The 21,843-nt window shown below is 43.9% G+C and overlaps 1 protein-coding gene across 1 annotated transcript in view; it reads right to left on the bottom strand.

The window, feature by feature from the left end:
- Positions 1-11,949: 11,949 nt before the first annotated feature.
- Positions 11,950-21,843, bottom strand: part of AMMECR1 (AMMECR nuclear protein 1) — a 534,200-nt gene continuing 524,306 nt past the window's right edge. The window contains exon 6 of the mRNA XM_086918441.1: positions 11,950-15,957. Within this exon, the coding sequence (XP_086774567.1) occupies positions 15,843-15,957 (115 nt within the window). The 3' untranslated portion in view covers positions 11,950-15,842. The remainder of the gene's footprint in view (positions 15,958-21,843) is intronic.

Here is a 21,843-nt window from a genome sequence, read left to right as displayed (position 1 = left end):
ATCGACCCCCTCTCTCGGTTTGAGCCTTTTGTCTGTGTCGGCTCTCTTCGGCGCCGACTTTGTCGGTTCAACAGCCTTGACTTTGGTCTTCGGTGCCCCAATCTTCGGCTCGACGACCTTTTTGAACTTCTCTGTATCTACAGCCTTTTTCTGTTTCTTCGGCTCCGAGGGGTTTGATGCCTTGGAACCTACCAGAGTCAGCTGCACTTTTGGTTTCGGTTTTGGCAGTGATGCTTTCGGTTTCGATTTCTTTGGATCGACCGATGGCAGTTTCGATACCGATGGCTCTTTATATATGTTCGTAGCCGGGCCTTTATGCGGGGCTGTAGAACGAGTCGGTAGATCTTGGGTAAGGCCTTGCGGCGATCCCTCAACCTGAGCCTTATTGAGTGCTTCATTATCGGCCCCGTATCGACGGTTGGGCCTAGCTCCTCGCCTGAGCTATCTACTACAGCCCCAAGGGCCTCTGCGTCGTCTCCTACCTCATCAACGACGTTTTCTTCTTCTTCCAATATTTCTTCATCTTCGGCGTCATACTCTGAGTCATGCCCTGAAACAGGATCCGAGTGTTCTTCCCGATCCTCCAGATCAACGACCTCTTCGTCTTCGGTCCTGAAGATGTTTTCTGGATTAGGCGCTGATCTCTGCGACTCTAATCGAGCCTCGCGTCGAATCCGAAGAGTTTTCTTCGACCTGAACCGGGCACAGGCCATACAGTTGGCTTCGTTGTGATCCAGGGACAGGCACTTGTTGCACACCGGGTGGACATTGATGTGCGGGTATTTTGCATTGCAAAGTGGACACCTCTTGAATGGGCTTCTTTCCATCGTAGATCGAAGATCGGGTCTAGTGTGGAAAAAAACAGTCAGATTCTTCGATGTCCCCTCGAAGCAAAGTTATCGGTACCGAACGAAACTATACAGACGCTGTGGAAAGCCCTTTGGCTTTGTAGAAAGTTTTCCTAACTTGAGCTAAGATAGTAACATCCGAACCCAATGGCGGAAAAAAACAATCTGAGGATGGAGGGGATGCCCATGCGCACTGTAGTCCAGGGGAGGAGTCACCTATCTCGTGATACTTTGAAGACTCTTCCAGGACAACAATGTGCAATCATCCGGACCCAACACTAGGTGGCGATCTATGCACAGATATGAATTCAGCAGCCCACATGCCTCGAACATAGATTTGCCTATTGAGTTTAAATCATGAATTCCGCCCACGACTGTGTGTGCACCAGACCTCCTAATTAGGAATTTCCCATTGAATATAATGGCACACATCACCATAGCATGATATGACGACTCCGAACACTCCACCTGCACGACACACCATTTATTTAGGTGTGATCGAGCATCTGGGTAGTGTTTAATCGCATTTGGCAATATTGATCAACCAAGTAACTAACTGATGTGCGATTTTCATTTGTTTCCCTACCCTAATTTTTATCCCATCTCCAGGTCTGCTAAGAATATATGGGGTATGCAAGGATCACTTACCTTATAGAATAGATAGTTGGATTCTTGATCCTGAAGTGTCCAGATCAGTTCGACAATTGTGACACGAAACATGTTGATCACCTGAGAGTAGGGCACACAGCACTAGACACTTAACGACTAGTTTTTTGCCCCTCTCCGCCCTTTTAATTAGGCAGTTTACCTTCTGAATAAATTTGAATAGGACTAACTGACCTATTTTAACTCACTTTATTCCTTACATCTACACATACTAGGCCCCTCACCCCCACCGGCAGGAAAAAAAGATCCCCGATAAAGAGCCCCGGTTCCGGGTGCCCATCCGGTATTGCAGCGCTGACCTGTCGAGGGGCAGGCTCAAATGATGAACCATGACACCTAGCTTGCTGGGTGTGTGAGAGCCCTAGTTCCGATAAGGAGTATTCCCCTCCTTCTCTCACACATCAGCCGTCCCCCCCCAGTGACCCCACTTCCTTTCATGCTCTAACCTACTTTTAGACTAACACAGGAACTCCGTACTCTTTTTGTACATACAGTCTGCACGGGCCTGTACGCTGGACCTAGTTAAACTAGCCCCTAGTCCCTCTTTTTGTCCGATATCTTGAACACACTACCATGCTGCTCGAAATGGTTAAGATCATCCTGTCCAAAAAAGTTTTTCCTGCATGGAGTGTGGTTCCCCCAAAAACAAGGAAAAGCCGTGGGCTCCAGGTTTGCTCTGTCTTGTGCTATTCTTTTCATGGGGTTATTTGAGGCGGAGCATGCCTGGGGCCCAAACTCACACAACTGGGCTAATACAATGTTCTATGGAGGTTTCATAGAGGACATTCTGATTATTTGGAATAGAACGGCTACCGATCTTGTGACTTATCATGCCTATTAAAATTAATAGATTTATGTGAAAATGAATCAAACATAACCCTCATGAGATTAATTACTGGATCTACGTTTGTACGAACATGCCATCCACAGTGACAATTTCAAAAAACCTATGTCCTACAATAGTGTTACAAGCCAACAGCTCCCAACTTAAGTCCAAATTAAAGCCATTAACTATGATGAAATAGTAAGGGCTAAGTGGAATTGCAAGCAGTTCCTGTGTGTGAGTCTAGGTCTACCAGTAGGTCAGGGTGAGTTCTTTTAGGAGCAAGGGCCCTCACACACCCCGGAAAGAAATGTGTAATTATAAATTACTAAAGGCTATTTTAATCACTGGGTCCTTTGTCATGGTTAAAAAAGTAGGTTGAGCAAGAGAGATATAACGGTCAACTCTAGCTACAGTTAGCGAATCAAGGGTCAACATGTTTCATGCATATTACTGTCCAAAGGGATCATGGCATTTCATTGGGACCAATAATTCTTTACTACTCAATCAGGGATGGCGAATTGGTGTGTAAAAAACATGCCCTGCATACATCACATAAATATATAGCATACCTTCTGGGGACAGACTTCGAAAATGAGAGAAAGTGAGTACATTAAAAACATTCATGTTGCAAGCAACATTTAAAAGCACAGGGATGCAAATCGCAATTTGTGTCAGTGCATGCTAGTGTTGCTTACCATAAACTGTTTTGACCACAGAAAAATCCAGTGGTGTTTACATGCAATTAAACTTACTACAAACACATCAGTTGATAGTTAGGTTTTTAACCGTATACATAGTCCACGCAGGCCGCTCTACATACTGTTGAACATTTTTTAAAGGCAGATAAGTTGAAAAAGATAATAATAATATATCTTTATTTGGATATAAAACAAATATCCTTAAGAGTTTTTCAACAATTCGCACCATGTACAAAAAAAATAAAAGCAAGAGGTCAATTGGACTACAATAGTAAAATGTTGAACATCCGCATCACGATCTTCCTGTTTCTATTACATATTAAAAGTTGAGACATAATGTGCAAAATAGTTCAGACACATGGCATAAAGCCAACAAAATTTTGTTTGCCTTGACAATCAATGATATTGTACATATAAAAAAACAATTCTGGAGAGTGCTCCTGGATTCAATGGCCAGTCACATTAAAACATAAAATGCTCCTAGTTTCTTTTTTCTCCTTTTATTTCATTTTCTTTCCTTCTTCCCTCTTTGTCTTTTTAGAACTTAGAGGAAAAGTACGTATTGGTTAAGACGGTTAAATAAGGCAGGAGCGTTAGCTGGGCCTCTTATGCGTAAAATTACAATATGCCTGCAGTATATAGATCATTAGTCCTATATTTAAGTTATGTTTTCAGGGTCAAAGCTGCACTGATTGCTTGTCTGAAGGTCCGAACGCCCAGCCTGTTCCATTCAGCTTTAAGTTTGCGTCTACTTTGGGAGATAAGGGCGGGGTAAAGGTAGACCATGTGGACCAATGTTTCTGCTGTCTTACCGCACCCTCTGCACATAAGGTCTTCCGTAAGGAGTCGCCAAGGGGGCAGATCTTTTAGGAATCGCCAATCACCCATTCTAATAGCCATGAAGCTGCGTTTTAAATACAGTGGGTATGTGCAAGACAAGTAGATGGCACAGGATAATCGCCCATAGGAGTTCATAATTACCCAAGCATGACTACGTTTGGCAAAAAGGGCTTTGTCGATAATGAGAGCTCATTCTCACACATTTTTTAATAGTTGTTTTAAGTGCTGTCTTGCTAAGGTTGAGGGCCCATAGATCACCAGCCGACATTTCGTGAATAGAATCCTTAAAAAGGCGACCATACGTGCCCCCTGGGTTTTTCTGAGTGATTTCTAGCCAGACCAGGGAGTCTAGTGTGCCTGTGTCCGCTCGTCTCAATTTATGGCAGAAATGTAAGTCCCAATATTAGAAGCCTCGTAATTTAGTAAGCCCAGCTCTAATCGTATCTGGGCAGCAGAGGCAGTTTTGGGTAGTTAGAGGACCTTTTTATAGATTTTAGTCACATGTTGATTTAAAACTGTGTTCAATTTGCCCCTAAATATCTCAATACCATATGATAGGGTAGGCCCAATTTTGGCTCTCAGGACTTCCAGTAATGGTGATAGAGTTGGACCGGACAGGTTTTTTGAAAGCTTGGCAAGGGTCACCCCTAGGGTCGTAGCTTTTACTGTTATCTCATTACGCTGTTTGGTGAAGTTACCCCTAGAGTCAAAGTGGACACCTAAGTATTTATACGTACTCCCTGTAACCAGGCTTATATTATTTTATGACCACCCACCACCTCCCAAAGGGTACCACTTGGGTTTTCTTTAGGTTAACCTCTAGTTGGTTCGTGGTGGTGTAGCTAAATAGTTTATCTAGGAGCCTTTGCAACCCGACCCGTGTGAGGCTCAAAAGAACCAAATCATCGGCATATAAGAGATTGCTTAGTACCGTGCCTCCCGCCTTCGGGGGATGACTATTTGTTTTATCCAAAATCTTCGGCAAATCCGCTATGAATAGGTTAAAGAGAAGGGGGGCCAGCTCGCATCCCTGTTTCACACCTCTGGTTGTCAAGATTTTCTGAGAGAGATGCGTGCCAGACCCCAACTTCACTTGGAGCCAGGTGTAAGAATGAAGTTGGATGATTGCCTCCAATAGTTTTTCAGGGATCCCCCATTTTCTTAGCTTTTCCCATAGGGCCGCCCTTGGAACCAGATCGAAAGCGGCTTTAAAGTCGACAAAACAACAAAACACTGCCCTAGATGTTGAAAGAGCTTTGTCGATAATAGTAGACAGTGTCAATAAGTTGGTCCTTGTCCCAGAGTTGGCGATAAAGCCAGTTTGATTCATTGGTATCAGTTTGTGTTGCTCTGCCCATAACTTCAGCTCTTCCAAGAGGATTCCTGCATAATATTTAGCCTCGATGTCTAAAAGAGCAATGAGTCTGTAATTGCTAGGAGAGGCGCGGGATCCTGATTTGTAAATAGGGTGGATTATTGCCCCCGGCCAGGAGTCCGGGACTGTTGCAGTTCTTAAAGCAAAATTGAAAAGGTTGGTTAGAGTCCCCGACCAGAGAGCTATGTTTAATTTGAACAGGCTCTGTGGTAAGCCATTTGGGCCCGGGGCTCCATTTGATCTTGCTTTTAACTCAGCTGTGGTGACCCTTTCTCGGGTGATCTGGATATCATCACTGTAAGAGGATGGACACTCTATAGGTGTGCTCCACCTATTGCTGAAAACGGTTTCAATCGCTTGGGGGAGGGGGGGGGGCAGCTTCCTATAGGTGCTATGCTCTCAGGCGACCTACAGTGGTAAGTCAGGAAAACTGCCCAGTCCGATTCTTGTATATTTGCCGATCCGAAGCTTGATGGGCACGAATTAGAATGGCTGATTAAGGCCCAAAATGTTCTTGAATTACGGTTCTTGCTCTCCCATAATAGTTTGCACCAGAATTGATTTTCGTGTATTTGTTTATCTTTTTGTGTGGCCAGTCTGAATGATTTTTGTGCTATTTGGTACAAGTTTGAAAGCTTGTTGTTCCCAGGAGATTTTGTGAGTAACCGCAGGGCGTTGTTTCTGGCTTTCATCTGGACCCCTGAGTGTTTTGAGGGTGTAAACTGGCGGGAAGAGGAGGCCTTGTGGACATGCTGTTTAGCTGAAAAGAGGTTTATCAGCTGTAAACAGAGCGTTGTCCATGCCGCAGTCGGAGAGGCCTCCCGGTCTATTCCACCTGTTATGAGAGCAGAACTTGCCTGTAAGATGCTGGAACTTATATCATCGCTCCATCTTAAACGCTTCAGATTTACGGTATATGTCCCTATGCAAGTTGATGGGGCAGGTTTGTGGTTCTCTGGCTTTGTGTTGAGGGTGATAACCTGGGGCCGATGGTCACTTTCAGTTTGTGGAAGGATAAAAAAACTGACCAGATGATGGAGCAGGGCTGAATTGCAGATGGTGTAGTCCAAATAGAAATGTTTCTGGCCGTTTGTCCAGGACCAATTTGGAGGGTTGTCGCCCACCGATCTTCCATTCATTACCAGGTAACCGGCACTATAGAATCGTAGCACATAGAGTTCTCCCAGACTGCAGGAGGCTTGGTTAGGCGGTTTGGTTTGTTCCACTGCCTCAGTCATAATGAATGGAAAAAGCCCTTCGTTTTCAGCAGGTTTACCTTGGAATAGGTTGGTATTAAAGTCCCCTGTGACAATACAGTCCGAATTAGGTTGATCCGCAGCCAAATCACTCATGATTTTTGTTAGACGTGCCAGGTTATCCTTTTTTTGTGCGCGTACTTGGGTTAATGTACACATTAAGGAGTAAAAGTGAACGTTGTTTTCGCCATGAGTTGATTTTGACCCCCAGAAGCCGATGTTCGTCGAAGTTAAATGGCACGATCGGTCCTTTTAGATTGTTCGATACATAAATAGACAGGCCCCCTTTGGAGTGACCATAACGGCAGTCTGAGTGCTGGTTTCCATAGCTCAATAAAGCCAATAACTGGGCAGCCTTGTGTGGCCCATGTTTCTTGCAGGGCTATTACAGCATGCCCGCATATGAAGGCGTGTGTCTCTGGATTCCTAATTTCTCTGCTGGAGACCACTGATGTTCCATGAACACATTGCGAAAATAGGATCTGCCTGTGAGTTAGAAGCAATTGCCGGTGGCACTGCTTGAGGTCTTGTTTTTGCCAGTGATTTGCAGTTTTGGTCCACAAGCTCAGCTTTGTGCGGTCAGTCTGTTTTTTTGGTTGACAGGATAGCTGGGAGCCATCCCCAGCCTTCGGTTTTATCGGTATTAAGGTCCACTGTTGGAAGGATTGTATTCAATTCTACAGTTCCTAACCATTTTTTAGAATTGAGTACGGTCTGGTTTTGAGCCCAGATCTAGAGTTTGCAACTTTTGTCAGAGTTATTGACTGATTTAGTAATGCTGTGGGATAGCCTGGGGTGGAATAGGGATAGACTCTAATGCCCTAGTCCCGGAAGGTGGCCTTATGGGACAAAAATACTCCTGCCCAAACGGCCGACTTGAATGACACCAGGGTTACCTCGGATGGTTGTGTACCTCTTGGTGGAAGGAATTCGATGTACTCTATATCGTCCGATGCCAGACCTTCAAAGCCCAAGGTGCCGTTCACTAATTTTATTATGTTCGACCTGTTAAGGGTATCATGCCGACCTTTTGATTTATATTCAGGGGCTAGGAGGATGTTGGTGAGTTGTGCATCACTTTTAGTCTTCTTGCTGTGTGGGCTTGGGGAATGTCAATCAGACCGGTTCCCATTCAGGTTGGGGCAGATGTTGGGGGCCCTCCCTCAGGGTCTGACTATTTCCAAGTAAGGGTGTTTTGTGATTGTAGATTGTTTTTGTAAGGTTAGTTTTAGTATTTGGTTTTCCCAGCCGCGATGAAGTTGATGACTAGGCTATTTGAGGTTTTGCTAACGTGGCTGTAGACCAAGATGTGTTTGTTTCATTAGATTTGAGCCTTGGGTTTTCAATGGCAGGTCGCGACACTGCTGCCGTTGTTCCTGCAGGAAGAATGGTTACATCTTGATTACAACCAGGAGTCTGATGACAGACAGTTGGGGGTAAGTCCCCCTTTAATTGAGTGTCGCTGGAGTTTGCTGGAAGTGGTGATAATTGGGACACACTTAAAACTTTGTTAGTTACCGTTGCAAAGAGGGGAAAACATTTTGGGCGGGGGGTGGGGGGATATCAGCTGTTGCATTTGCCCTTATTTTATTTCTTTGTTTACGCTGACGTTTGCACTCTCTCTTGCTACAGGGTGGCAGGGGTGCTTCAGAGTTAGAGAGTGCAAAAGCAACTGGACTAACCGGCAGCCATACCTCGTTTAGGCCGATGGAAATTGTGCCCCCACTTGGAGGCCCAGCATTTGGAGACATTACTTCAGTCGACTCCAGTACCGTTGGTAGCAATTGTAGTTGGTGGGATTTTAATTGGTTGCTGGGCTGACTTATTCGGGGTTCATTTCCCCCGCTCGACTGAATCCCTTTTGTTGAGTTGGGGGGGGGGGGGGGGGGGGGGGGGGGGGGTTAGCTGGATCAGGGGTCAAGTTTAAGGGTTTTTGCGATTGCTGGTGGGGAATTATAGATGGATTGCCCCCTTTCAGCAGCTTGACCTCATTTATTACGTTAGATAGAAAAGCTGGAAGCGAGGAAAGTGAGTCGATGATAGGGGAGCAGCAACAAGCAGACTGTATGAGCTTTGAGGAGGATTGCGCTCCTATAATGAAATTGTTCAGTTTGTTCAGTTCATTGTCGATCCCTGCTGTAAACAACACTAGAGTGTTCAGTAAATCGACCTGCGCATCTAATTTGTCAGAGTGGTAATTTAAGGCGGTAACTGTCAGTTGAATAGATTGGAGAAGTGGAGGCCAGACGCTAGTTGTTATGGGATCTTCTTGGTGAGGCTTCGGCGTGTGATTAGGAGAGTTTTGAGAATTTCTGAGAAAGAAAGACAGGTCCGCTAGAAGCTGATCATTTGGGTCAGATTTTTTGGATGATTTTGGTGAAGTTGTTATTGCTGCTAATGGTAAGAATGCACTTTGCTGAAGTTTGTGCGCATCCAAGTGTTCCTTGGGTGTTCTTAGAGTTTGAGGTGAGGGAGGAGTGCGTAAAACGCTATTGAGAGAGTAAGCATTTTGCGCATGAATTGTGGAAAAATTAATTGAAGGTGGGGAGCCGTGGTGACCTCCTTTGACACCACGAGGTCTTGTGATATCAATGTTAATGAAGTCTCTAGTTGCCGTGCTTGACCTGTGATGGAACTTAAAATGTGAGTAGGGCTCGCTGGGAGTGGTTGAGTGGAACAATCTTCATGCTTGTGGGTGGCAGAAGGCGGAGAATGCGGACTCTGTAACGGTTGGTAGTTAAATGAAGAATCTTGAGAGGAGTTTGCGCCTCCCAGCCGTGCAAATGTCAACACAGCCCAGTCTCGACTCCTCCCGTCGCTCCCAACCACACCTCTCCTCACCTCGTCAGCACGCTCGGCGTTTCCTGCGTCAGTGGTGTGCGGCCAAAAAGAAAAGGAACCTGAAAAAGATAAGTTTGCAATCATATGCAAGACCAGGGCAAACCTCTCCACCAGGGCACTGGGCAGACTGGTTCAGTTGTCCGGTGGTATAACCCTCAAGACTTAGCCAAACTCAGTGGAAAGGGGGCCCCCAATCGGACCAGTCAGAACAGACGCAGACAAGAATGAAATATCAGGATCATAGCCTGAATGTCCTAGACTCGTTGAGCCAGTGGAAAGGCTTGAAAGTAGTATGTCAAAAACAGCTCTGATGAATGGGAGCCGCTGTGAAGGACTCTGGTGTCACTAGAATGTTGATCAAGAACCCAAATAATTTGTGGTTTGCTGCCGTCTGGAGGGGGTCTATAACTGACAAGCGAGTCTGCTTTTTTAGCAGCCAGTCATTGGATGGAAAGACAAATTCCCAACCGCTAAATATGAGCATCGACCACCACCGTCAATTTTGTGAACATCCAAGAAACACTAGTGAGGCGGAAAGGGAGCACTTAAAATTCTCACAACCCTAGACACCATAGGCATACCTGGTGAGGATCGGTCATACATTTGTTTGCAACAACCCTTATAGGGCTTGCAAACCCGTAATGTTTGGGGGTGACATCCTTTGCACACTGGTAACAATTTTGAGGTAATGTCTCAAAGAGATACGGATAGCTCAGAATCCACATCTGGTAGTGCTGAAAGAAGCAGACAGCACACAGGGGTGGCCCCTGTAAGGGTCCTGCACCTCACTTCTGGAGCAAAACGACATCAGTGAAGAGCTACACAGCATTACTTGACGAGGCGCTGACATACCACTAAAATGTTTCTGGTACCAGTCTGACACCTAGCGAATATTCAAAAGGAGGGGAATTTGCAGCTAAAAGTCTATCAGACATAGATCCTGGTGCAGTCCCTGCCACATGACGGAGTCATGCAATAAACCCAAGTAACAGAGGCACACCCTGGTGAGGGTCTATCGAAGACATCTGTTTGTGACACCCCGCTGCAGGGCTTAAATCATGTAGTCTTTGGAGGGAACATATTCCTTGCACTCTGGGAAAGATTAGTAAAAAAACAATCCTGTCAAACAAGTTAAGGGAGAGATCTAGATGAATGTCACAAGGTGCACAAAGAAATAACAGCTGTGAGTGCGAAGGAGTGATGATTATATTAGACACGGCGTCACTTCTGTGGCGGGACAAAATCATCGCATAGACGCGCAATGAAGTCTATGGGTACACTAGGGAATCGCTTGAAAAAAAGTATGCCACCTACAGGTGAGGAGTCTGTGGCAGTTACACTTGTCCATTAGATATACCCATTTGATGTATCCATCAGAACATAAGTTTGCCTGCTGCTCTAGTCAATGCAGTTCAATTATTGAAAGGCCTAGGAAGGTGGCATTTTAATGATTCAATTGTACTGATATAGAAACTGTTCTTTAGCCACCTGATGATGAAAGCTAAAGCAGCAGCATTTCCGTATTCAAAGGTGGCAAAAACAGAACTTACCCATGAGCGAATCTGCGTATGGAAATTCAGTTTGTGCTCATCACTCCTAGGGCTGTGTTTTTGATTATTTTTTTAACACATGAAACCAGAATAGAAGGAAATGTGTTTTGTAATCAAGTCTGAGATAGCTATTGGTGCATTCAACTGTTCATGACTTTCACAATTTCTTTAAATGGACAGTCTGGGCCCTTATGCCACTTGTTAATTTTGAGCAGTATCGGAGTGTCTTCTGCATACAGAAAAAAACATTCGTATCAAACAAGGTAACGGAATGATATAGATATTAAACAGTAGAGGGGACAATATAGAGCCATTTTGGACACCACAGGTGATCTGGCTAGTGAATGCAGTGCATTTATAGTGACTAGTGTTCTTCCGGATATCTGAGCTTTTCAGCAGCTACTTTACAGTTTCAGCACTACAACTGAAACCCACTAGCAAAGCATGGGAGGGTGTTATTCGTGTTGATGAAATCCTGAAGAATATTGTAAACTGCTCTCTAAAAATCTTGATTCCAGCAGTTACGATATGGGATGACAACTGGCCAGAGCTTCAGGATCTACTGTTAGCTGAATTTTAAGTAGTAAATTGGCTTTTATAAGTACATTCAGGACATTCCGGACAGCAATAAACTGACATTTAAAAATGGTTAATGTATGGTATATAATGTGTTTCAGACTTATAGTGTACAAACATCTTAGAAAATATCTGAATACAACACCAAATAGTATTTCAGCATCAAATACCATGTTGGTAAGGCTAGCTCTAGAGAACATTTTAACTGAGTTTTGTACTACTATTTTGGCAGATGTCAACATTATGTCAATTCAAAAATTAAAAAAAATATATTGTTTATGCATGTATTGTTATGCACAAAAGCTATTTTCCCTGAACCGCAACATAACTGCAACCAACAGTCATAGCCTGAAAGGGTGCTAAAATATTATAACTTGACTTCATGAGAATTAAAGGTGTGATACAGTTTCAGGTCTCAATTAATACGTGCAATGGAGCCCAATTGCTAGAAATAAGTAAGGCAACACATGAAGAACCAGCGGAGTCTTTTCCATATTTTATTGGGTAAATGATTTAAAAAGGTATTAACAATAGTGTTAAAACTACTACAATATCTTTCCACAGCCATCTCACAGACCCACAGATACCCTTCTATTTTTTTTGCCTTTTCCTCAGTTTTGCCATTTTTTCCTTGCTTATAATAAAATGCCCATTTTGACAAGTTCGTCCAACTAATATCAATTAAATGTGGATGGGAGAGGATCTAGTCATAAGGTAGGGGACCTGTAATTCGTGGTGACATAATTGTAATCAATACTCAGTTACTAAAAGAAGAAGAAAAGGGGCGGACAAGCTACACCAGGCAGCTGTAGACCCATTTTAAGTATCACCACTGCATTACCGATATCTCATTGTGCTGGTGACCAATTGAAAGTACTACTTGTTTAACGTATAAAATACTAAGATAACTTAATACTAGATCCCAATATTGTGAAAAGAATTAATTTTGATATACAAAAACAGTCATATAGGTTATTACAAAAGATCTGAACAAAGGTTTGCTGTTCAGTGCGGTTCTGTACCAGTATAGCCACTGAGTCCAGCACAAAGTAAGAGAAATTATTCTCTGAAACAGTTTAATAAAAAACGAGGAAAACATATCTTTGTATATAAAGAATCATTGCTGGTCTCAAGAATGAATGTAACAAGAAATCCTTAAATCTGAGAGGCACACATTAGGATTTCTTTAAAAAAAAGGAACAAATTCCTCTTCATTTAAACAGAGGATGGACTCATTCCAACTCCTCAAATAAACTTAATTCAATTAACATTACTAGCAAAAAATCAGTTAGAAACTGTACAAAAATAAAAAAGTTAACACATTTAATCCTGCAGGATTTTGTAAGGAACGAAAGGCAGGCTTTTGGAGCAGCATTTGGGCATGGCTGGAGGCTTCTTTGGTTCGATCTAACACACAAAAGAGATGTAACCTACTCCAGACAATTTTAAACAACCTGCACATTTCAAGACAAAAGAAAGGGGCATATACGTAAGCTTCAGGTGTGCCAATATATCCACAACTCTTGATTTAAAAATCAAAACAGGAAACTAAACAGATCACAAGTGTATTTTTGATCGGCAAGGAGCAAAACATATTTCCTTTTAGAACTGCTGTTACAGCTAATAGTGTGATGGAGATACCGATTAGCAATTTTAATGAAAAATTACTAGCTTTAAGTTTTAGGTTTCAAGATCACACGTAGTTCCTTTGAATAAAATGTTAGTGCAACAATTAAAAAATATGATTTCTGAAATGGGGAGAGGGCAAAAACAAGTAGGATGTCAGTAAATGATAAAATATTACACCAAGAAGAAAATAAACGTATGATTTCAAAAATGAAACAAAATAAAAGCGAATCCCTTGAGAAATAACTTAGAAAAACAAGGGAGGGCATAAGATACTAGCTCTACATTGAAATATGTGCTATTTACATTTAATAGTGTTACACATCAGCATAACACATTTCATTTTCAAGTCGTGTCCAATCACGTCCGAGTAATTTATGACAATTGCACGAATGAAATCAAAATATACTAGGTCCGAAAATGCTCCAAACACTGTGCCTTCAGGAAAGACATCTGCAACGTTAATAGATCTGAGATTTTCAGTCCAACAGGCTGCCATTATTTAACTACAAGCACACCCTTGCAGTCTGTATACTCCCCTTTGAACATTATTCGTCAGTGAACAACTAATGAAAGACAAATGCACTGTGCATTATTATACTGCGTACAAAAGGAGACAAAAATATTCCCCCGCCCCACCCCCACCCTCCCCTCAAGCCATGGTGGGAACTATTGCTGACCTCGTCCTTGTCAAACCTGCAGGATTGTTATTTCATCAGTATATCGTTATTACACTGGTAAGAAACATTGTATAACATCTGCATATATCGAGGATTTTAAAAAATCTGATATGATTTGAGTCCGCATGACCAGTCACGTGACCTACCCAAGGATGATTAGCACCTTTAAATATATTCATAATAGATTTCGTAAAAAAAGGTTCTAAGGACAGATTCACTCATTCTATAGAATGAGAGATCTGTAACGAGATGATGGGAAAGGTGGGATTTTGTGACAATATTGATGGAATTCTGAAATGTATTTTTGCAGCACACATTCAGCTTGTGCTTAAAATGGACCAAATTTACCAGCCAAGTATTCCTAAATGTTTTAAAAAGTTTCAACTAAAAAGGCAAAGCCACAAAGCCAATGAATCATACTTTTCCAAACCAAACAAGGAGTCTAAAGTCACTTGAACTATTTACAGATTGGTGGTCGATCATTTTCTGTATTCTCTTCAAAATAAACTTGCACAAGTACTTGGCTGCTAAATTTTCAGGCCCTCCGATTGGTTTAAGGCATCACAACTGAAATAAAGTTCATTTGGACAGCAAATACTGTGGATGAAGGAATACAAATGATCATAAAATGAAGGATCACAACATTCTTCACTTTATGTGTAACCAAACCAGATTCAAAATAAACGAGCAGCCAACTATTCAACACATGCACTGATTAGCCCAAACGTGGCAAATCCAATCTTGAAATGAGCTGTCCATGCATCCATAGAGATGGGTTTTCCGCACACACAAAGCATATCGGACATCTATTTTCTGTACAGTGTAAGCTGCAATGGTCTCAATCTCCCAGCTACGATGTATTGTGCACTAAAGTTCCGAATAAACCATTCCTTAGCCCTAGTTCTCCAGTGTTACACTGCAAGATAGATAACATTTATAATCTGCCACCTGGTCTATGCCACCATCATAAAAAACACCGAATTGCATTTTTTTTTTAACCCTGAGCACTCTTCAACAATGCACGCTCGCTGTCACAGAACAAGTTCGGAAAAAGGCCAAACTTATGTGGATCAGGTATGTTTGCCAGACAAGAGGAAAACATACAACACTTCGGGGAGGGCGAAAAGCATGCATGTTCTTGATCCAAGCATGCAATTTTGGTGTCCCAAATGCAGGCCAAATAGCTGTTGAAAAAAGTTGACTTCTTTACGTGGTTGAAACCCACATTTTTCTGGTTTGCGTTTTCCCATTGCTCTGTGCCTTGCTTGCTTCAGCGCTAGTGGAAATTTTAATTTGAAGCTGATTTTGCCCAATTATTTTAAATATATGAAATCCTTAATCATAGTGTTCCGCACTTAGGCACGGAACCATGAAAAAGCACTATTTTTTATGTCATTAGACCAGAATTTCAGAGACTTCAAATTAGAGCTAGAACTGTTTGCAGGGCGTAATAAAATGATCTAATAAATGATCATATTTGAGAAAAATTTGTGTGATGAGACGGCAAACAAAACTGTCAAACAGCAGATATCTAAAGTGGGAGATGAAAAGTGGGGAGGGTTCAGCCCGTTTTAAATTGTTAAAGTTGATCCGAGCGCCCATTTCAGTGCACTACACCTCGCTGAACCAAGTCCTCACTAATGATGTGGTCACTTGTTTGATATGTTTCATACATCTACACAACTGCTAATCAATGCACAGTCAAAACTGCTTCGCAGAGTATTTCCTTAACTGTTCCTTCCATCCACAGTCACAGCAACACCAGATTCATGTATTTCAATGTAAATCAAATTTCGGTGTAAATTGAAGAATGGAAGAAAAGGGATTATATGCTGCAAAAAACTAAATCTCTTCAGTAACAAAAAAAAAAAATTGTGTCTTAATGCAGCTTTCCCTTCCGTTGCCCTGATGAACTCACCAAATAAGATGAGCAGTTTCAAGGCAACGGAAACTATCATCATAAAATAGTACAATAATAGAGATAGCTAGACCAAGAGGGGGCTGGGTCTCCTGGGAAGAGGTCTGCAGAGAGGTCTAGTGACTGGTCATGCGGCTCAGTGTCAGGAATAATGGTTGTATGGTGGAAGAGGGTGCCCAATGCCATTTTGAAAGTGGTGATGCTGACGATGAGCAAGATATTCCGCATAACTCATAGTCATCTTCTCGCTACGGTACCTAAATGAAAAAAATAAAAAAAATGGAGGTCAAGGACTAATATTCACACTTTTGCAACACAAGAAAATTTTTAAACAATGATGGCAGAGATAAGGACAGGTTCAATGTAAAAAGGGCAATGCATTATTTTGATTTGGCTTTAACGTAATTAGCAAACATGGTCAGTTAAAACTTTCACGTCTTGAATTGCTTAGAATAATCTTATATTATGCTACAAATAAAATCTATGCATCATCTGACAAGACTGACCTTTTTCAGTGCAATGACAGCAGGATGTCAAGTTATTAAAAGCGAGTTACCTTCATTCAAAAGTAGTTTTATTGCATTTCAAATCACAGTTACAATGAGGTACCATTATCTTATCTTAAGGGGGTTTTGCATAGCGCTCTGTCACCATAAGTTTCCTGGTGCTGATTGAATGCTGAGAGTTGTAAGCACGGGGGTCTATCCAGACTGTGTAAAAAGAAAAGTTTTACGAAGTTTTCTGAATTCCAAAAGAGAATTAGAAGATTTGAACGGAAGAGGCAGCGGGTTCCAAAGGTTGGGGGCTAAGTGAGCGAATCTGCGACCACCGAATTTTTTAAGCTTAATTAGGGGGGTAGCTAAAAGCTGGTGATGAGAAGACCGTAGATTACGTGCCGGGCGGTAGAGGGTGACCAGGGATTTGAGAAAGGCGGGAGAAGTTCCAGAGACAGCTTTGAATGCCAGGCAGCCGATCTTTAATGCGGCCCTCCGTTCAACCGGCAGCCAATGAAGTATGCGAAGTAAAGGCTTTGCGGAGTGCCACTTCGGGGTCTTGTAGACCAGTCTGGCCGCCTGGTTCTGTACTATTTGAAGCCTGTGAAGAAGGGATTTGGGTAGGCCATGGTACAGAGAGTTGGAAAAGTCCAGGCGGGACAGTACCAGGGCGATCAGGACTTGAATCAAAGCCTCGGGTGTAAGAAGATGGGAGACTTTCCTGATTTTTCTAAGCTGGAACATGCATGATGACACGACAGCACCCACCTGGGGCTGAAGGGAGAGCGTGTCGATAATGACCCCCAAGACTTTTTGCTGACTTGGCCGGAGCGGGTGGGGGGCCAAGCTCCACCGGCCAGAACTGTGGACCCCAATAGGTGGGGGCTGTTACTTGGGAGAATTAACTCTGTTTTCCCCGGGTTCAGCTTAAGCTGGTTCAGATTCATCCATTGTCGGATGTGTAGCATCACCGCTTGACATCAGTGGCTGCATTTGTAGTGTTGAGAGGGAAAATGATTTGCAGATCGTCTGCATAATTGAAGACGGTGATGTCCCACCTCTTCAGGGAGTGAATGAGTGGTTGAAGATGGAGATTAAAAAGCAGAGGGGACAGGGAAGATCCCTGAGGCACTCCGCAGGTCGACGGCACCTTGGCAGCCGTGAAAGGACCCAAGCGAACCGCTTGAGTTCTGCCCGACAAGAAGGATTTGAGCCAGGCAGAGGCCAAGCCCTGGATGCCGGCCTGCTCGACACGGTGGAGGAGGATGTGATGGTCCACCGTGTCGAACGCAGCTGACAGATCTAATAGGACAAGCGCTTGAGGTGCCCCTTTGTCGGCATTGTCCCTTAAGGAATCCATAACTGCCAGGATCACAGCCTCGTTGAAGTGGGCTGGTCTGAAACCAGCTTGGTTGGGTTCGAGGTAGTTGGAACACTCGATGAATCGAGAGAGGCAACTGGTGACATGTGCCTCCAAAAGTTTGGATAGGTAGGGCAGAAGGGAGATAGGCCGATAATTAGCAAGGTCCTCTGGGTCAGCATCAGGTTTTTTTAGCAAAGGCACCAGGACTGCCTCCTTGAAGGAGTTGGGCACCGTGCCTGTCTCAGGGAGGTATTTAACAGGGGTAGGATGCAGTCCGGCAGAGCCAGGCAGATGTCGTGGAACACAGAGGGGGGACAACAGTCTTGGGCGAGCCCGATTTGAATCGAGCGATGAGTTTGGCTAGAGCATTAGAGTCAAGGGTGGGAAAACTTAAAAATGAAAGTGGGTTTTCAGGGAGGGAAGCTGATATGGCAGCAGGGGGGACAGGGGGGATAGTATTCTTAATCTTGGTGATCTTATAGATTAAGAAACTTTTTAGGGCATTACAGGACTCTTGGGTGGGGGTCTGAGAAGGAAGGGTTCTGGCGGACGTGAGCTCACTCATAACTGTGAAGATCTTCTTGGACTTATTTGGGGCAGTGAGAATCCTTTCAGAGATATGTAGGGATTTAGCTGCCAAGATTGCACTTTTGTATTTTTTTCGTGCAGTGACGTATAACTCTCTATCGGTGGGCGAGTAGTTGAGTCTCCACCTATGTTCCATCTGGCGTAATTCAAGTTGCTGAGTTTTCAGAGTGGTGTTAAACCACCTGTGTGATTTACTATGCCTGGAGTGAGGATATCTGGAGAGGGGGGCAAATTGGTCGCTAGCCGTGGTGATCCAACCGGAGAAGTCTTCCTCCAGTATGTGAACAGTCGTGGCGCTGCGTGGCCGGGGGAGAGTATCAGCCAGGAATGAGAGGAAGCCTGGAGAGTCAAGTGCGCTCCATTTGCAGGCTACCCCACCTGTAAGTGGGGGGACCTTTACCCGACCCCTGACAGTGATCACGGTGTTGATCATATAATGATCCGACCAGATACAGGGCGTGATCACGGGGCAGGAGATCGTAAGGTTATGGGTCCAAATATGCTCTAGTATATGGCCCCTGATGTGAGTGGGAGAGGTGACGAGTTGCGTCAGGTTGAGGCTGGAGAGAACTTCGAACAGCTCAGCCGCATGAGGGCCAGCATCGCAGCCGTTATACCAATAGTTGAAATCGCAGAGAACAGCGACTCGAGCAGAAGAAGTGATCAGGTTGGCTAGCTGTTAGCTAAAGGCGACGGGAAACAGAGGCATGGGATGGGGGTGCGATAGAGAACGATTAGGGTAAGAGCTCCCTCTCCAGTTTCCAAGCTGATAATGAGTTTGTCCACATCAGCTTGGATGAGAGAGGACGTGGAGATAAATTTGAACTCCTTTCGAATGACAGCTGCCACCCCTCTGCCAGCCCAACCAGATGGTCGGTTCATGTTAAGCATGTAATAATCGGGGGGCAGTGCTGCCAAGATGTCAGGGAGAGAATCGTCAGTCAGCCAGGTCTCAGTGAGTAGGAGGATGTCAGGTCTTTCATCACTAAGGAGGAGAAAAAGGTCGGCCTGGTGTTTCACAAAAGAACGTGTATTTAAATATAATACACGGATATGCGTCTCGGTGGTACTGGGGCAGGCTAGGGGCCTGCAGGTGGAGCGTGGGGGGAGGGCATTGCGCGCGATGCCACATGAGGAGGCACGCTCTCTAGTTACTTGAGAGAGATCGCAGTGTACGGATTGTAGTTTCCTAAGGGCGGTGGGAAAATAAGTAAGGGTAGTGACAGCATCCCTAAACCCTGGGCCCGTCCGGCCGCAGAAGACTCTGGCACGACTCCGGCACAGGTCCGGCGCGACCGCTGAGCGCGTCCGCTGCATGGAGGTCCCCTCTTATGCGCAACTAGAGCGCGAGGAATCCCGGCCACACCCAATATGGCCGCCGCTATTCTGTGCCCGGGACCAACTCCACAGCGTCAATACTCGGCTGGGAGTGGCCCAGGGCTGCGGGCAGGAGGGGGGGAAGGAGTTAACAGTGGAAAGCTTCTTAACTCCATGCGCGCTAGCGGAATTCCGCTCCTGCGCTGAGTTTTTCTAAATCGCACTTTGAGTGACGAGCTGGGCTCGTCATCAGCGTGCGAGGAGGCTACGCCATGACGAGCCCAGCTCGTCATCAGCGTCGAAGGGGTTAATCAAGCAGTTTAGGCAATGTTGCGATTCAAAAATAAAAGCGCAGATTTTTGCAGTAATTTTGATTTAAAAACAGGTTAAGAGCAAGGCAACACAACCTCCCGGCTTCCGCCTCAAGAGGGACCATACTTATTTTCTTCAGACAGGAGTGTTCGCAAATAATTCCATCACCACACATATTAGTGACCTGAACATAAAGCTTTCGAGGCAGGCAGCTTTTTAGTTGTATTCCTTGCATTGGTCAGAGACCACCAGTGGTTACCCCACATGTATCCAACAGATGAAAATCACCAGAATGCCACAGGCAATTCCTTATTTTAAAAAAACTGATCTAGGATAGGATTACACCAGTCAAAACTGAAAGTCTTTAAGATTACTTGAACAAGATCACCACCAATAAAAATGAAGATGTAATGTATCCTTCCACAAGAGCAGCAAATAAACTAGGGATTAGCACTCATTAAGTTGAGCCGAAATTATGGGCCTCCTCCTTTTCGAACCACTAAGGGTTCACATTCAAAATGGGCACTAGCTCAATGCAAGAACACCATTAGAGGTAATTGGAGCAGGAAGTCCTCACGTGAATTTGAGACAATCTCTAGAAATTACTGAAACATCTTTGTTTTGAAGACAAGTTTCTCCTCATGGGTTTATCGAGTAAATATTTGCTCATGTGCATGCACTTCAAGTAGCAGAGGAAAGTGAACCTGCAACTCCAAAAAGTGTAGATTACATTTTTTAAAAGTGCTGCTATTGCAACTACATATTTCAGGCTGTGTGCATTCAATCTTGGTGACTGACCCTGGATCAGATCGGGGTAAAAGAGGAAAATCTTGCATTACCTTCTCTTTCAGAAGTGGTAGGGGAGTGCGAACTTCTCCCTGAAAGAGGGAACACCCCCATGATGGTGGTAATCAAGCAAACCTCCTCTGCTCTAGAGGATTATCCGAGTTCCAACTTACCATTGCAGGGTACGCTGTTGGAAACTGTTACTTGCTCCCAAAGCACTACCAAAGTTCAGGCTCACTCAGTAATTCTACAACACAGGCTGCAACACTGTAGTTGGCAAATTTGAAAAGTAACTGGTTCAGCCTATATTTTCATTGACCATGATGTAGCTCTACCTGCCGGCCTTGAATACCAATACTCATGGTGTGCTGGTGCAGCACTCATGGAACATTGCAGGAAATTAAGAAAAGGAAAGGGAACTTCTTATAGGTTGCTTAGTGTCGGTACCCCCGTCTTGATTAGCTGGATGTAGAGATACTTAGAGCAACCTCTTAGTGATATTGACCTCTGTCTTTGTCCCATGATAAAAGTGATCCCACTGTTGCAATAACAGTATACATTACACAACCTACAACTTGGGTTTGTACTGTGATATTTGCATACACCTGATCTTCTGATTATCTATTAATATTGAGCAATTTCCTGGGAACTAAAACATAAAAAAACAAAGACTGAGCCAGAGTGAACGAGAAATGTGCTTAATTAGCGATGCAGGTTCGAACCTTTACATACTGGACGAACAACATGTACATTCGCTGTGTGCAAAACGTTTACAAACTAGTGTCTATTTTGTTGTATTAGACGTGGGATGCAAAGTTCGTGCCCTGGTGTTCCCATTACTGCTATGAGGATGGGCAGTATGCAAGGATAACATTGTTCTCAAAGAGGGAGTTAATGTTATCCAACAGTTTATTTTAGATACAAGCATCAGCATACATCGTATCAATGTTTTTACTTCATTTGCACTTTCTGGGAAAGGAGAGGGGATTGATGCTTTTTTTAAAGGGAAAGGGGGGGTTTATAGTTTTATGTAGCGCAAACTTGACCCGAAGGTATCTGTTGGGAATAGTGAATGTTGACACGAGCGGTCGCGAGCGTGGTTTCTTGTTCTAGCTCGTGACTGGCTTGTGTCGTGTAAAATTGTTATGTTTTGAGTTATGTGGAATCTTGTCACGGGGGTTGTATGGAGAGTTGGGCATTACAGTACTGAACTTGATTGCGAGCAGACGTGTTAATAAACCTCGTCGCTCTTCACTTTGATTCCGTGTTTCTTCATTTCTGGA

Source organism: Lissotriton vulgaris, chromosome 4_1, assembly GCF_964263255.1.
Source record: "Lissotriton vulgaris chromosome 4_1, aLisVul1.2, whole genome shotgun sequence".
In the NCBI taxonomy this organism is placed as follows: domain Eukaryota; kingdom Metazoa; phylum Chordata; class Amphibia; order Caudata; family Salamandridae; genus Lissotriton; species Lissotriton vulgaris.
This window is presented reverse-complemented; position numbering and strand designations above follow the sequence as displayed.